The 14,789-nt window shown below is 39.9% G+C and overlaps 2 protein-coding genes across 3 annotated transcripts in view; both read left to right on the forward strand.

Moving 5' to 3' along the window:
* Positions 1-515, forward strand: part of LOC138033385 (uncharacterized) — a 4,525-nt gene extending 4,010 nt beyond the window's left edge. Inside the window, exon 4 of the mRNA XM_068881126.1 lies at positions 187-515. Within this exon, the coding sequence (XP_068737227.1) occupies positions 187-515 (329 nt within the window). The remainder of the gene's footprint in view (positions 1-186) is intronic.
* Positions 1-14,789, forward strand: part of LOC138032774 (uncharacterized) — a 259,215-nt gene that overhangs the window by 154,542 nt on the left and 89,884 nt on the right. The window lies entirely within an intron of this gene.

Consider the following 14,789-nt stretch of genomic DNA (forward strand, 5'->3'; position numbering starts at 1 on the left):
GGACAAATGCCTTCCCTTCAAATAAAAATATGCATAATAATTAGGCTGGTCAAGCCTTAATACACTTGAGTACATTTTACATACAGGAACTTCTTAAAACATCAAGACCAGGCAAACATTTTGGTAGATTGGAGCTAGGGGCATATCATCGAGATAAGCGCTTATGTGTTGTTACCTTTCTTAAAGAAAATGTTAGACGCACCAAACCTTTGCGGAGCAGTTCTCGTTTGTTTATTAGTTACCAAAAGCCACATGCCTCTGTCACTACCGATACCGCTGGCAGATGGCTCAGGAAAGTCCTCGAGAACTCTGGGCTAGACGTCAGTAAATATGGAGCCCACAGTACAAGAGCGGCCTCTACATCTGCTGCCAAAACTGTCAACATATCTATCCGGAGTATAATGGATGCGGCAGGATGGTCAAATGCAGAGACCTTTAGGAAGTTCTATGACAAACCTATGGACACTGAGGCTGGCTCTTTTGGAACTGAACTATTGCATGCAATAGATGCTTGATGTGATATATTGAATATTAAAGTTATTTGTTGCTACCAGACGAATTGGTATAGTTCATGGCCATATGCTTTAAAATCTCACGTGACTTCGTAGCGACATTGACCAATGACGAGGTTGAATTGGCCTTTACAACTGTCTCAAAATTTAAAAATTAAACGAGGCTTACCTGTAAGGTGAAGTTTGATTGTAATTTTACGAGTTATTGGTCTGGAGCGAAGAGGTCACGTGCCCACCCAGGCTAGACCTATTCTAGACTTATTACCCAACCCAGTCTTTGCTCCAGTTTACTAATACGGCCCTTCACATAACTTGCTTTTAAAACTGCCTGCTTGCCTCGCGCGCGCTATCTCAAGTGACTTCTTCGCTCCAGACCAATAACTTGTGGAATTACAATCAAACTTCACCCTACAGGTAAGCCTCGTTTGATTTTTAAATTTTGAGACAGTTGTAAAGGCCAATTCAACAGATCGAGGAAAATGTTTCTTTTCGAAAATTCATTTTATAGACAGCCAGATAAATAAAGTTCACTCACCTTCTATTTTCTTGGTTGTCCTGAGGGATTTGATGACTTTTTGGGACGCTTCGATTTCCTCTTCAGATCCCACGCGTCGCCACGTACAATATAAATAGACTAGGCGTGCAACTTCCAAGACCGCTCACGGCCGATTGCCTCCAGAATTTAGCCGAATTTCTCCCACTTCCGCTTCCACTTTCAAAGGTTGATGTGCATCTGTTCGTAGCAGACAAGACGCTTATTTCGAAGCTCTTCGCTCTGATCAGTTTTTTAGTTTGAACATTGCTGAAAGACACAGTCCAATCATTAAAACTGGAAAATGACAAGTTAAAAGATAAAATTCAAGAAATTTTTGGTGAATTACAAAACCTACGTGACGAAGTTAAGGCTGGCCGAAATGGCGACCAAGCTAATTCATCTGAAGGTACCGATGAGCGAATTACCACGGCAACACCGAGCAATATCCAAGAAGATTTTAAGAAATATGTCAACGACAAGATGTGTCTAATTGAAAAATCTATCAAACATTTGTCATCTCAAGTGTCAAAATATCATCTTCACTGGATCAAATATTGGTATATTCGTATTCATCTGATTCATATAACATCAAGCTTGTAGGTGTTCCTGAACTTAAACAACGAGAACGCGCCGATGAAACGTTGAAAATAAACGCCAAGAAAATAAAGGAAAGATATCGTTTCTCATTTTGCTGGGCCAAGGACTCCACCATCTGGCTGAGGAAAAATGAAAGCTCTCCTCCGGTCGCCATCAAAAATTCAAGTGATCTGTCTACTCTAACAGCTCGCCTAGGATCTTCTGGTGATGACACTGCTCCATAAGAACGTTAACAAACAATCTACTACCGTAAACAAAACACTGCTAAGCGAGCTTCCATATTACAATTACAGCGATCTGATTTCTTCACCAAAAAATATCTTGTGTTGAGGCTATTCTTCAACGATAGTTTCCCTATTTGTTAGTCCATGCCAATCCTGAATATAGACCAACATGCGGCGTGGCTGATTTTTGTTTTGTGAACCTGTTCGTGATTTTGCTTGACAAACTTCCAACTGCAAATCGATTTGTGTTTACTGAAGTGACAGTGTTCTCATCAAATGGTTTTTTTTTACGGCGTCTTCTTGTCGCTTGTCATACCAGATGAGAACAAATAATTGCAAGTGCTGTGAAAATTGGGCGTGTCAATAAATCGATGTTTTGTTCCAGATAGCTTCGAGAGTGTACTTATTTCCCGAACATCAGTTTTGTAAAAAACCATTTGATTATATTACATGGTTTCATTTGATTTCATACCCGCAGTGCAATATATGATGTATTTCATATATATCTTTCACTCATAATTACTTATCACGGGAAGTTGTGAACTCAGAAGTGACCAGCTCCCAACGTCAGTGGCTTCATAGCTCAGTTGGTTAGAGCATCGCACCGGTATCTCGAGGTCGCGGGTTCAAATCCCGTTGAAGTCCTGAAAATTTTTCAGGCTTCTCGACGCAATAGAAATTTGCGCTTATCACTGGTGGAAAGGTTTGAAGGTGGCCAACTGGCACATTATTTTTGTGAATGGCATAAGATCACTTCTGACACAGAAGTCCTCAATAGACCATTTTCGTATTCCAAGTATTGGACTGGAACTAGCTTGCGATGGAGGCTAATGCGGGGGAATATATTAAAAAGTATTTGCATTTGAAAAGATTTCCCCGCATTAGCCTCCATTGCAAGCTAGTTCCAGTCCAATACTGAAAATACGAATATGGTCTATTGTGTGAAAGAGCAGTACATAGAGTTCTGTACTTCACCACTAACAAATAGAATTCCCAAAGATAAAAAATATAACATCAGTGACTCACTGATTATAGATGCAGAAATTCAAAAACTGCTTGACAAGGGGGTTATTCTCACCCATTTTTGTAACTGAGAAAAAGGACGGATCTTTCAGAATGATCCTAAATTTAAAGACTCTTAACCAGCATGTTGAGTATCAGCATTTTAAAATGGACTCAGTCTGGACAGCCATTAGATTAATGACTACCAACTGCTACATGGCCTCCATTGACGTTAAGGACGCTTATTTCTCAGTTCCTATTGCAAAATCGCATCAAAAATTCCCCTAATTTGAGTGGAATAATGTGTTGTATAAATTTACATGTTTCCCCAATGGGCTGGCGTGCTGCCCTCGTAAATTTACAAAAATAATGAAGCCAGTTTTCTCCACCCTTCGACAACTTGGCCACTTATCTGCAAATTCTATTGATGACTCGTGCCTATTTGGCCAAGACTGGGATGATGGTGCACAGAATGTTATTGACACAGTCAATTTTAGACACTTTAGGTTTTATGGCACACCCACATAAATCTGTGTTTACCCCCACCCAAAAATATTGGTGTATTTAGGATTTGTCTTTGACTCGGTGTCCATGTGTGTGAGGCGCACACCAGCAAAAGCTGCCAAGCTTACAAAAGCAGCTACAGACTTGCTGCAGAGCAAGAAACCAACTATAAGGAAAGTAGCTCAGTGCCTTGGATACATAGTATCAAGTTTCCCAGGGTCAGCTTATGGTCCCCTACATTACCGATCACTGGAGTATGAGAAGACTACAGCTCTAAAGATTAGCAAAGGAGATTTTAATGCAACCATGGAAATATCAGCCCAAAGTAGTGACGAACTTGTATGGTGGGCTGACTCAATTGAGACGGCTTACAACCCAATAAGCAAGGGTGATGTGGACATTACAATTACATCGGATGCATCAAAAATGGGATGGGGCGCAGCAACAAATGATTTGTCAACAGGTGGCCTCTGGACAGCGGAGGAGGCCAGGGAGCACTTTAATTACTTAAAGATGCTGGCAGTTTTCTTTGCTCTTAAATCATTTAGCACTTTGACTAGTAATAAGCATGTCAAAGTTATGGTGGATAATACCACCACAGAAGCTACGCTAAATAATATGGGTACATGTCACTCCCCCAAACTTAGTACTCTCACCAAGGTCATAAGGGAATGGTGTATTAGTCACAACATGTGGCTTACAATGGCCCGCATACTAGGCCAGGAGAACATTGAGGCAGGCAGAGAGTAACGGGCATTTAGGAGGTGTACAGAATGGTGTCTAAACAAAGAGTCTTTTAAACGTGCCTGCAACCAACTCAATGTTACCCCAAATGTAGATCTTTTTGCATCTAGAATAAATTTCCAGCTCACACCTCATGTTGCATACCGGGAAAACCCGGAAGCATTTGCCATCAATGCATTCCATATGTCATGGAAACCATATTTATTCTATGCTTTCTCGCCACTTAGCTTAATAAGGAGAGTACTTCAGAAGATCCAAGAGGAAAGGGCAACAGGTCTTCTTCTAGTGCCTAGATGGCCGACCAAACCATGGTGGCCAAAAAAGGTTCATATGCTAATCCAGCCACCAGTTCAGTTTCCCAAAGACGGAATGACATTATTTTTACCCAGTGAACCAAAGGAGCACCATCCGCTACACAAGAAGCTGACATTGATTCTATGACACTTGTCAGGGGATATCTCAAAGACAAAAGCCTTTCAACAACAGCTACCACAGTCATCGAGAAGGCATGGCGATCAGGTACTAGAAAGCAGTATGCTACTTACCTTCAAAAGTGGAAGCGCCACTGCACTGCAAGGGGTATTGGTCCCTTTCATCCCTCTGTAGAGGCAGGCATTAATTTTCTAGCGGTACTATTTGGTTGTAATATAGGATATAGTGCCATCAATACAGCAAGGAGTACACTGTCTTCAATTGTTATGTAACCAGATGGCAGCCAAGTTGGAACACATCCCTTGGTATGTCGGTTTGTTAAACCTTCCTTACCAAAATGCAAGAGCATTTGGGATGTAAGGATAGTTCTGAAACACTTATCAGAATATCTGACGCCTCAGAAGTTAACGCTAAAGAAACTGACTCCTACTATGCTTTTAGCTTTGTTATGAGGACAGAGATACCAAACTTTACAGAGGCTGTACGTTAACAACATGGTTCTAGATAAGGACACTTGTAAATTCACAATAGTTGAACTTTTGAAGACCTCAAAGTCTGGAAGACATATGTCAGAACTGGTGGTTAAAGCCTATATACCAGATACCCGTTTGTGTCCTATTGTATGCGTATCTGAATACGTTAAACGGCCTAGCACCATTAGAAAGGAGTGTGACCAGCTTCTTTTGAGTTTCCAAAAACCTCACAAACCTGTTTCAACTGATGCTATCTCTAGATGGTTAAAGGAGGTACTGGCAATGTCAGGAATAGACACTACTGTCTACAAAGGACATAGCACAAGGTCAGCATCCTCCTCTGAAGCTGAGAAGAATAAAGTACCGTTGTCTACTATCATGGAGAATGCGGGCTGGTCTAATGCAGAAACGTTTAGGAAGTTTTAAAGTAGACCAGTTACTCCACCTAAGGAGAATTATGGACAACTTCTGTTGGAGAATCTCCAAATGTAGACCTTGTTGTCAGGATTTTTATATTAGAGAAAGTTTTGTTGGTTTTTACGAGCTTGGGCCCATTCTTATATATATGGGGCCATAAACCTGTTTGAGTTTATTATTATTTGTTCGTGCCCGTGATTACATACCTTTAAAGTCTTACGTGACTCACTAGTGAGTAAGACTGGTATCGAAATAGAATTTGGAAGTTAAACAAGACTTACCTGTAAGTTGAAGTTTGACTGTAATTCTATGAAGATAACAGTCACGAACTAGGGTGTCACGTGCCCACCTCAGTTTACCTGGATTTTGGTCTGTAGCTTATACATCTGTTACCCACCCTTATGGTTTTTATGCAATCACTCGCCTTTAAAGACTGAATTCTTGGGTTACACGTACATATCTCACGTGACTGCCTAGTTCATGACTGTTATCCTCATAGAATTACAGTCAAACTTCAACTTACAGGTAAGTCTTGTTTAACTTCCAAATTATAATTAAATTTAAGCCCCCAAACCATGTCCGCAAGACGATTACCTTTTACTTGTCACTATGAAAAGACTCTAAAAAAAATGACTTTCCGGAAGTTTGTCTCGTTAGTCTAGTCGATATTGCAAACTGCAATGAGAAGTCAATGATCCGGGTTCAACTCTTTGCCTCGCATATCCTAAATCTTCTCTGCCTGTTTAAAATGTTTGTTTCTTTGAAGTAGATTTTACGTCGCGTAAGTTGAATAAAAAGGGAAATGTCAATTTGTGGGATGGCCCTAACCGAAAAACCCCTAGAGGAAAAATGTTAGGAAATCTGGGTCGGGACCAAGGCGACCTTCAATTCCGACGACGGTTGGACTGGATGGGCAAGCTTACGTCTGGCACCCTCAAGACATGAAGGAAGCCGGCAATCTGATGAGCCCATCTGATCGAATACACGGCAACCTCGAGCACGGAAACGCCCGTTCCCTTCTCCATGGCTGAAATGCAAAGCTCAGTTAGAAGCAGAGCCACGTGTAGCGGATGCGCCGAAAGAAACGGGACGTCGGTTTTGGACATAGCCTACAAATGCCATTTATTCCAGCCGGAAAAAAAATATGGAGACTGTGGAAGAGGACTTGGAACAGAAGCTCCATCAAGTCAGGCATCAACCTGCCAAGGTGCACATCACGAAGCAGACTAGTATCAGACCAAGCGCCAACATTGAAAACTTCTCCAAAAAAAAAAAAAATTAAAAGATCAAGAAATGGATCACGGAAAGACTGGCATAACTTAAAATGGGATGAAACCCGCCTCATGCAGGGCATCCATCATTGCCTAAATGTCAATCCCCCCTCTAAAGGGGAAAAACATCTAACTGGTGAACATCCAACCAAATGCGCACTAAGCGGCAACACCACTCTAAATGAGTAACTTGCGGCGCTTAAATGGAGGCCACCCGAAGAGAGCAAACCTTAGTGATAAAAGAAAAAAAAAAACCCTAACCTAATCGATGCACAAACAATCTTTCAACTTTCACCTCGCAGTAAATTAAGATTTAACAAAAATCTAAACGCAAGGCAAGCATCGTAAACATTGCGCACCCACTGAAAACTCACGGTCTTCTCTTATACGAGGCAAGACATCGACGCCGTAGGTTCCTGGTGAAGCATACGTAGATTTGAAAAGGGGTAGTTTGAGCGTTGTAGTGAGACGCGAAGCGATCAATTGCGTGAGGCCCCACTGAGCGTCTAACAAATGAAAAACAGAAGGATGCAAGGACCAATTGCAATCGTCTGGATCTACGAGCCGACTCAACAAATCGCCTCTGTCGCTAAGAGGTCGAGGAATCCACTGGGCTTTCAAAAAGGCTGCGTTCTCTAAGCGCAGGTGAACAATTTCAAGGGCCAGGGTCTAAAGATGGCTTTTGGAGCTAGCCAATGAGACTATGAGCGGCGCTTTGGCTGTTGGTCTTAACAATTACCCTTTTAGACTGAGGCTGGGTTGCGTATGAGCCAATACGTGGAGAATAGCTTTGAGCTCACTAAGCATGGAACTCTGGGCGGCTTCTTTGGGCGTCCACGTCCCACGAACAACGGAATTACTTAAACAAGAGGAAAAACCTCTAAAGGCAAATCTACTGGCGTCGGTGAGCACCACGGTAGACGTTGACGGAGGAGGCCTGATAGAATAACCGTTGAAACGATCGAAATTGCACACCCAGAACCTCAGCTCTTCCAGCAACGCAGGATTGCATAGCACATTTGGCGGTTAAAAAGGCGGCAAATAGGCCCAACTGCAAGGGATAGCGATGTAACGAAGCCAGCGATGTTCCATAATTATCGGATAGATACATAGCTGTCACCAATCGCAACGCTCAGAAGACTTTTTTACAGTCCTTTCGTGGAATGAAACTCGCAGCCAAGGCAGAAACCGATCGGGCTGACTAGCAAAGCCATCATCGAGGTACACGAGGATTACATGCCCCATAGACCTCCATCGCTTAACCAAAGGACCCATAAGATTAGTAAAACAAAAACATGCGGTACTCAAACCAAATTGGAGAACTGAGAAAGTACAATACCTAGGAGTACCGTTAAATAGTCAAGAAAAACTCAAATACTTTTGGTGGTCTGGATAAATATCAACGTGGTGATAGCCTGATTTGAGATTCCAAGAAAAAAAGACAATGATTCTCATCAACTTAGGACAAGGAACGAAGATCTTCGTTTTTAATCTTGGGTTTAACAAGAAACTCATTAATGGACAACGATGAATAACAACGCGGAGTTTCTTATTGTCTGCCACAGTCAAAGGGTTGACACAATGCAGCGGTAAATTGTGTTCAACGAAACACCCATTATAGATGAGTTCCGACAATTTTTATGACCTTAGCCACAAAATCAGGATGTTTACAGGCAGACATGTTATTCCGAAGAAAACAACGCGAAGGAAACTGACTGAAAGGTAACCTATACCCTTCATTCATAACACTTAAAACAAAATCCGAAGCGGCTAAGGATGAGGCCCAAAATTCGGAAGAAGGTTTCAGGCGCCCTTTAACGCTGGAAGTCACCATAGCCGGAATTAAACTCGGCCCTAGGGTAAACGAATAAAAGCATCATAAAAATATATTCAACTTCCTGATCCGGGGCGTTACCATGTTCTACTCATCTAACCGATCCAGAATTCTTGGGATCAACAGAAGATTTCTTGCATGAAAGACTCAAGTGGAAGATCAACAAGGCGGGCAAAAGATAAAAATTAATGACTGTGCAAACTAAAGCATATACATGAGAACAATAAAGCGGACGGAAGAAATAATTAGTAAAGCAACAAGAAAAATGCGATGTGTCGTTCATACAGTTTTCGACCCTAAGGAAGAACTCACACCTTGAAGACACAATTTATATACCAATATGTAAAACAAAACCACAAAAGAGTTGATTACCAATAACTCTTAAGGAGGAGGAAAACGTCTCTTTTACTGCAAATACGACCTCAAATATTTATGTATCAACTTACAAAAATTCTATCTAGTTGTATTAATACACTGGCAAGACTTAAACTGTACAACTCCTAAAGATAAAGAAGACATTTTAAATTAAATAATTTGGAATAATCGTTTTATACGAATAAACCAATCATCTTTTTATTATCGAATCTGGAATCAAGTCGGCATATGTAAACTTGCCTGTCTTGTTAATGATTTAGGAAACATTTTTTTGTCGCTTAGGGCGTTTGTGCAAAAATTTAAAATTAAAAGTAATTTTCTGCACTACCTTAGTTTGTTGTTGGCTATACCTGATCAGTGGAAAAAAAGCATAAAAAGAGACGAGCAGCGGAAAAAAAAGCCTAAAAAGAGACGAGCATCAACATGTCCTGACAAGCACTCATCTAGCGATCGATAAGCTCACGTGCAAGACAGTGAACAATACTCTGATTAGCCGACAGCAGTGTCCACCTACTTCAGAAAAAAAGAGAGTTACTCTTTGCCATTTCGTGTAACGAAAGAAGTGAAACTATCCATTTTTTCAGTACAAAATAATACATAATATACTATATACAAATAACATTTTACACAAAATGAAGAAAAAACCTCTGAGTCACCCTTACTGCCCATATTCTATGAATGTTGACCAAACGATTTCTCATCTAATCTTTTCGTGTTATGTATCGAAATCGTTCTGGGCTGAGTTTGCTACTTAGTTTAATTCGATTTCTCCAGAAAAGAAATCCACTCTTTCTAAAGATGAAATAATATATGGAGTGCTTGACGACTGGTCATCTTGTTTAACCTCAATCACTTAATCTTAATCGGAAAATACTTTCTTTATACTAATGCCTTAGATGATAAAAGACCTCAGTTTGCGGATTTCATCATGCATCCGTGTACAAGATAAAATCGACATAGAAAAATATATCGAAATCATGACGAATAATTCCTCTGCTTTTGTTGAAAAGTAGTCCAAATTTCTCACCTGAGTAAATTTCTCAATACCTTTAGTTAGTCTGCAAGTCAGTTCCTGTAGTTAGTAATTACATTGCATGTCTTGCCTGTCTAAGTAACTTTATTGTATTTTATGCATCCCGTAATTTATATTAGTATTAGTATTGTAAACCGCGCAAATATTGCATTGTAAACAGTGTAAATACCATGTTTTTAGCAGTGATTAGGTTGCGATAAGGTCAGTACTCTGTTTTAAGTAATGTTAAAATTGTGAATTATATAATTGCGGAGTCGTAGGTAGTATTAGTATTGTTAATAGAGGAAGTAGTATGTAGTGTTAGTAATGTAAGAAGTCCAAGTAAAATAGGATTATTTAAAAAAAGGACAATTATACGAATTCTCTTAGCGACGCACAGAAAATAAATATCTGCTAAACTGCGTACTGCAGATATTTTAACATTCTGCGCTATCCAAAGAATTAACACACAAACGCAATAAAACGCTATAAATTTTGAATTTCTGGAGAATATTGGATATGGATCGGTCAAATGACGTCATATCGAAGCGAAGGCAAAAACAAAGAATGTCCTAAGTAAAGGGAAGAAATCACACTCAATACTTATCTTGAAGCAAGGCCCCAAACGACTACGCTTGTCATCAAAATTACGAGTGCGTGTGGATTGAAGATGACGATAAAGCTGCTTGGGAGCTGAACCGCTCGTTCCTCTTCTGTCTGTGACTCTTTGATTTTTCTTTGTGCTCTATTCTCAGACCGGGACATCCCGCTTGTCGTCGTAGGTATCAGAATTCGAACCATCAGTTAAATGCTTGCTGACTGCATGTTAACCAACCAAATTCGCTCTTATCTGCTAATTTGATTGCCTTGATCCGCTTTACTACGAGTTCGGAGACATCTTCCAAGGATCTGTTTACTTTTGAAATCCTTTCTGAAATGGATTTCCAACCAGTGAAATATGCGACAAAATCCGTTTTCAGATTCTGTGTTTGATTGGAAATCCGATAATCCAGATTTTAATATCTTAATCCAGATTTCCCAATCGAAAGCACCCCTGTTTCCGTAATTCTGAATGGTTTCGACAAGACCTTCTTTCTTGGATTTATCCCCAAACAGACTGATGTAATGTTTTTCCACAATACTTTTGCAACAGCAACAGTAATCACTCTTAGCAGCGCGTGGGAAACGGCTGCTGTACATGTTTATTAATATTTTGAGCATAAGACCCTATACAAGGCAGATTTGATTTAGTAATGAAGCGTGAATCATATACTGAACTGCGGATATGAAATCAAGTAAAGCTATGATACTCGCAGTTATGGACGCAATTTTAGCAATTGTGTAGAGAAGCCTAAAAAAAAAACATGATTTCAACGAAGTTTGAACCCGTGACCTCGCGATCAAGACCGCTGCGACTCTCCAGCCAACTGAGCTATGAAGCCACTGACTTTGGGAACTGGTCATTTGTGGGTTTTAATTTTCCCTAGAGGAATGAATCAATGAACGAAATGATGTATATGTTAAGATTGCGTCCATAACTTCGAGAATCATAGCTTTACTTGATTTGCTGCCGCAGTTTAGTATATGATTCCTTTTATATACTATTTCGTTCATTAATTCATTGCTCACGGGAAAATTAGAAACCACAAATGACCAGCTTTCAACGTCAGTGGCTTTAAAGCTCAGTTGCTTAGAGCGTCGCAACGGTATCACGAAGTCACGTTTTCAACCCCGCTGAATTCATGATTTTTTTAGGCTTCTTTACGGCATTGCTAAAATTGCGTCCACAACTGCTAGGATCATAGCTTTACTTGAATTCACATCCGAAGTTCAGTATATAATTGATTTCGTATATCATTTGAAGATCGAACTGAGATTTCATCATTTCAACTTACCTTTAATGTTTCCCTGTCTATGTTTCTGCTGTGTTTCAACGGTCGCTGTGTCGTGTTCAAACTGTATGTACGAGGATCTTTTCCATTTGTGGACACTACCTGCCCCTGACGTCGCTGTCAGGGCTTTGATTGCACAGCTAGTGGATTGAAATGAAAGAAAAACCTTTGCCCTTGAATTCCACGTGGATTTGTGGCCGTGGGAATATTTTATCCGGGAATATTTGACTCAATTTGGTTACTTGGTAGTGCATTATAACCCTTGAAAGCCGAGGAGCTGATAATGGCTCAATTAACGTTAAATCTGAAAAAAATATATATTATAATAATAAAAAAAGAAAGAAACACACACAAAAAGGAAGGAAGCGAGCCACAATGGTGGTAAGGTTAAGCTTTTTTATTGAGAGTTTTATCTTAAAACTATCTCCTCAGTTCTTTCATCAGGATTCCCATACAAGTCCTCACTTTTTTGTTGGCTTTCCCTTGCACTGAGCTTGGGGCGCCTTTCTTCTCTGTTTTATGAAAGGAAGCAATAAATTTTGATTGACAGGAGTTCCAGGGACGATATTTTCTCCGTCCGTGGGCGAACGAAGGTTTCGAAAATATCGAGGGGTTGATTGCAGGCGGTTTCTCACTCCTTCTCCTAGGCCCCTCCCCACTTGCATTCTCGTTTGACTTCGGTCCAGGTTTTCTACGGCCATATTCAAAAGGATCACTTGAAAAGTCAACCTCGGGGAAAAGAAGCGTCTAAAATTAGCAAAACCGTCTGCTTCGCGGTCTCTAAAATCTGATTTTACTTGACTTTACTTGCGGACGTCATCGATTGAGCAAGTTGCTTTTGCCAAGAAATAAGACAACTTCTTTTTATTTAGCTTTTCCTTCCTACATAGGTATTACACGTAAAATAAGTAATAGTGGACAGCAGTAATCCACTGCTAGTAAAAATTCATTGCGTGCGCTCCTACTTCTAACAAGTAGGAAATTTATCTGATACTAGTAACTACATGTTTATTTGCCCTGCTTTACGGAAGTTTTCTTAATTTGCTTCTCTGGCGAGAAGAAAAGAAAACCTCTACAGGGATCTCCTCGATGCAATCCAGAACTTTGGACGAAAAAATAAACTCTTAACCGGTTTAAAACCCGCTATAACCAATTTAAATTTTAACGCTTGCCCAATGGCTGCTGAGTGGAAGTGACGTTGCATTGACGTCACATCACGCATTCGTGACAGACCATCGAGGAGATACATGCAGAGTTTCCTTTCCCTTTCACTAGAGAGGTAAATAAAGGACAACTGCTAAGATAGGTAATTATTTAAATTGGCACAGATTACAATAATGACGGGTCAATCATAGTCTGAAAGCATCACGACATGTTTCACACTAAAAAATCTCGGTGTGTGGTTACACACAGTTTTAGCATGTGACTACATGATATTGATGTCTTCAAAAAGGTATTTCGAATTCAATCCACACCCCACTAAAGTTCATCAAAGCTACTGTGAAGCAATAACTGTGACTTTCTTTAAATTAGAAAGAAAACAATATTTTTTTAGGCAAACACGGAAAATGAAGAAATTGCGAAACATTTAATTTGATACTACCAATGTGTTCGACCCACATAAAAAATTAAACTTGAAAAAAAAGTTCATTAAACCCCTTTTTAGAGCTTAAAGGACGCACTCTTCAGGCAGCGTCTAACGATCGCGTTGTGTCTTAATAAAAAAAATCTGGCGACAGCAATAAAGGTATGTAATAGATATATGTTACAATGAATAAGAAGATTCAGGAATAAGGTATATGGCATGTGTAACAATAGTAAAAGGAGTCCGTTTGTAAATTAGGATGCCCATAGGGAACTTAAGCAGGGACGACGACTAAGAGAGTCATCTACAAATTCAATATGACTTAAAATAATTTTAATCGTTTCGTAGTTATTCAAAAGGTTTGGTATGTCAGGTGTATGCCATTTTTCCAGGATTAAAATTGGAACGAACGGTGAGAATGTTTGAAGAAATGTTGACTGTTTTCGTTGAATGTTTACGTCCTACATTTCAAGTTTTTTTTTCAGCTTGAGCACTGTTAAAAATGATATAAAAATGTTAAAGGAACGTGAAGAGCATCGTTGCTTAAGGCTGTTTATGGCTGTGAGCTACTCAATAGCGAATTAAGCATGAGCAAAACCTATTGACGCAAAAGGGGAAATTGTCGTCAATTAGCATCTCGTTCTAACAAAACGTGATCGAAACACTTACCACTCTGTGTACCCATTGCTGCAGTAAATACATGCTAGCGTCGCAATTAAAGACCAGCCCTTAAGCTCCATGAAATAACATGACCTCGCAGTTGGCCCTCTTTCAGTCGGCGTGATACTTTATTTAAAGAATTGCGTGCAGCGCGAATGCTGTTCACGCCCGGATTTTCCAGGCCTTTTTAACGCGACTTGAATTCCTTTGAAAGACAACCATTCTCAAGTATAAAACGTCATGAAATTTCAAGAGCGTAACTGAAAGGAATCTTTAATTTAAATGGCGTCATTCCAAAATAAATGCATGTGATTGTTGCTTTTGCTGAAACAGCTGATGTGCACCTGTAATTCAGCTCATCTAAAAATCAGAAGAGAAAGTACCTGTCGTGTTTATTTCATTAAGGTAACAGAGGGCCTTCGTTTCTTGAAGCAGTAATATCCGCTAAGACATTAAAAATTGAAACAAGTTGATTCCATAAGTTTCTTGTAACTAATAGACTGACCAATATACGGGTTGTAAACGCTTAAATTATTTGTATAAGAGACTTTATGTATCTGCTAGGGAAAACAAACTGACGGATATAAGACTGAGTTAAAATCCCGCATTTATTCGGATGTCGCTCCCAATACGGGGCAAGTTTGTTGCCAAGAAGGACTATGAACAAGATGTTAAAGTTCAAGTCTAGCTAAAGTCAGTTGTTGCGAATGTCCTGTAAAT

This window comes from Montipora capricornis, chromosome 14, assembly GCF_036669925.1.
Source record: "Montipora capricornis isolate CH-2021 chromosome 14, ASM3666992v2, whole genome shotgun sequence".
NCBI classification, from domain to species: Eukaryota; Metazoa; Cnidaria; class Anthozoa; order Scleractinia; family Acroporidae; genus Montipora; species Montipora capricornis.